The sequence below is a fragment of the Austrofundulus limnaeus genome, unplaced genomic scaffold (genome assembly GCF_001266775.1).
Source record: "Austrofundulus limnaeus strain Quisiro unplaced genomic scaffold, Austrofundulus_limnaeus-1.0 Scaffold799, whole genome shotgun sequence".
Classification (NCBI taxonomy): domain Eukaryota; kingdom Metazoa; phylum Chordata; class Actinopteri; order Cyprinodontiformes; family Rivulidae; genus Austrofundulus; species Austrofundulus limnaeus.
Genome location: NW_013953201.1, coordinates 61,385 through 64,518, shown reverse-complemented (window position 1 = coordinate 64,518; position 3,134 = coordinate 61,385). Strand labels below are relative to the sequence as shown.

Here is a 3,134-nt window from a genome sequence, read left to right as displayed (position 1 = left end):
ACTTTACTCGTCCCATTTGTTGTTGGGTTTTGTTTTTAGCTGTACTGGATGAGAATTTATAACTGTTGAAGTAGAGTAACTCTTATAAAACCAAACTCTAAAGCCAGTATAGTAAACTCTAAGGTCTTTGAGCTGCTCTGTTGGTAGATCTCTTCAGTTAAGTGTTGTAAGTGTACAGCAGCATCTGGCTGTCGTCTCTCCTTGTTGGCTCTATTCCTTAAAAGCACTTGCTGCTTTCCCTCTGGCCTTCTCTGCTTCCTTCTCATCTTTGCCTTCCTCTTGTTTTTTCTTGCATTCATCCAAATTCCCCCCCTCTCCAGGAGCTGAGACAATAGGGCCCCGGCTGCAGCTAGCCATGGGGCCCCTCAAACCAATTGAGTTTTTTCACAACATAGCCCAAGGGCTTCAGGGTAAATCCTACAACTTGGCATCTTGGTGTGCCAGCTGAAGGATGCCAATGTCCGCCAGCATTGCTGCACTCTACAATTGCAGCCTGCTCTCTTTGTTTTGCAGTGTTTGTCTTTATGACAGCATGTTTCTGTCTGTGTTCTTTGTCTCACAGAGATCCTGGATGATTTTAGCTTATATTTGGCAAACAATGCAGAGTTGAACGTTACATCTTTACAAGAGCTCCACACACTTTTTAAAGACCTTATTTTCCAACATTACCTGCAGCTACATCTACACAGACATACATCTAGATGGATGGACTGGGGCCTTGTCCGCAGTAATGAGGGCATTGGTCCAGTCTGTTGTGGTGAATAAAAAAACAAGAGGTTAAGCTCTTACTGGTCCATCTACACTMCCACCTTCACCTACAGTCGTGAGATGTGGATCATGGCTGAAAGAACAAATTTCAGCATACAAGCAGCTGAACGTAGTAGCTACATTATGTTCACATGGCCATACATAATCAGAAAAAATGACCACATGAGAATGTTTTGATATGATTCAGCTCATTTATGGATATAGAACATAATACATGGTTTTTAAGAAATGTTCACACCTCTACACATCAGTATAGTCTGGTGCATGTAAACCTTGTCATATGTGGTTCATTCATGTTGTGCCCATGCAAACGATAGATTCTGATTGTTTATTCTGAATACATTTCAATCTGATCAAAGAATTTAGCACATGTAAACATAGTTACTGTTGGGAGTTTCATCAAAGGGAAGTTTTCAGTACAACTGTTCCTCTGCCTCTAAAGGAGTCAGCTGACACTTTTCAGGCAGAACCCACCGGGAGGAGAGTCCAGTGTAGACCCAGAACTTGATGGAGGATAGATGTGTTTGGATGAGTTGAGCAAAGGTGGATGGATGGATGGATGGATGGATGGATTAGTTGATGGGTGGATAGATGCATAGATGGACGGATCATAGATGCATGTACGGATGGATGGATGGATGGATGGATGGATAGATGGATGAATGGAAAGATGAAAGGATGGATGGATGGATGTGTGATGGATGAATGGATGGATAGATGGATGGATGGATGCATGGATGTAACATGGATGTATGGATGTATGGATGTATGTATGTATGGATGGATGGATGTATGGATGTATGGATGTATGGATGTATGGATGGATGGATGGATAGATGAATGGATGGATGGATGTGTGATGGATGGATGGATGGATGGATGGATGGTAGATGGATGGATGATGGATGAATGGATGGATGGATGGATGATGGATGAGTGGATGGATGGATGGATGGATGGATGGATGGATGGATGGATGGATGGATGGATGGATGGATGGATGGATGGATGAGTCAGAGGAGCCTCCCTGTAATAATCTTATTACTTGAACATTATTCATTCACACACTGATGATGGTATGTTATATTACAGTCACTGGGGCACATTGACAGGATAAGAAAGTCATTGTTGTGTAATATATTTTACAATTTTATGTTAGTATTTATTTATTAACATTGTTTTTTTTTTTAATTCCTTGAATATTATACATTTCCAACTTTTTAAAAAACATCAAATTTTTAAACCCATTGCAACATCAGCAGATCTAGATATTCAGTTTGTCACTTGAACAATCAATCATGGTGTATTAATATAATTTCACAATCATCAGTTTAGCATGAATGCCCGACTCAAGATTTTGTGTTTTAATCACTTAAGTGTGACTGTTGTGTTGCTTTTTGCTGTTTATATATTTAAATGTTTCTGAATAATCCTATGAAAGCTAAATGAGACAAGCACACAAACCATCAGAACGTGTGTTATAAAACACACACACACACACACACACACACCTGTTGCACTGACCTCAGTATCAGCCGTGGGGTGTGGTGGTGGTGGTGGTGGTGGTGGTGGTGTGTGTGTGTGTGTGTGTGTGTGTGAAGTGGGGGTCTGGTCTCCACCTGAACGGAGGAGGAGATCAGGTGATCATGTGACCGCGGCGGGTTTTATCTCGCGCTGACGAGGCGCGCGCACAGAGGCCCAGCAGGTGGAAGCGCGCGCAGGTACCGGTCAGAGTTTACCTGCAGAGCAGGTGAGCGGCAGCAGGAAGCTGGATCCGCGGTGTTCTGTGGGAGGAGAAGCCTCACCTGGAAACATGTACGTCAGTTACCTGCAGCTGGACAAGGAGCCCGCCATGTACCCGCACCAGAACCCGGTCACCCGCCACCCGGGCCTCAGCCTCAGCCCGCAGAACTTCTCGGTACCGGGACCTCCGCAGTACTCGGACTTCCCCGGGTACCACCCTCATCACCCGGGCCTCGGCACMGACCCGCAGCAGACCGGGGCGGGCTGGAGCCCGGCCTACCCGCCGCCCCCGCCGGCCCGGGACGACTGGTCCTCCCATCACTACTCTGTGGCGGGAGGCCCCGCCGCGGGCCCCGGGCACGGCGGCCCGATGGGCCCCGGCCTGAGCCTCAGCCCCTCGGAGTTCCCCGGACAGCCGGCGGCGCTGCTGCCCGCCTCCCTCAACCCGTCGGCCGGCCAGCTGTCACCCAGATCCCCGCAGAGGAGGAACCCGTACGAGTGGATCCGAAGCTCGGCTCCGCCCGGAAACCCGAGTAAGACCCGAACCCGCAGGCAGCTGATAACTAATGAACTGTTATTAAATGTTTTTAGTCATAAATAAATATGGTTTTATAGGATTTTAT

General features: G+C 46.7%; 1 protein-coding gene across 1 annotated transcript; it reads left to right on the top strand.

Moving 5' to 3' along the window:
- Window positions 1–2,399: 2,399 nt before the first annotated feature.
- Window positions 2,400–3,044, top strand: LOC106532598 (homeobox protein CDX-1; the record flags this gene model as incomplete). The annotated part of the gene is given in 1 exon segment (XM_014028703.1): window positions 2,400–3,044. A coding segment is annotated over 1 exon segment (463 nt), but the record flags the coding sequence as incomplete, so codon positions are not given.
- Between the last annotated feature and the right edge of the window lie 90 nt (window positions 3,045–3,134).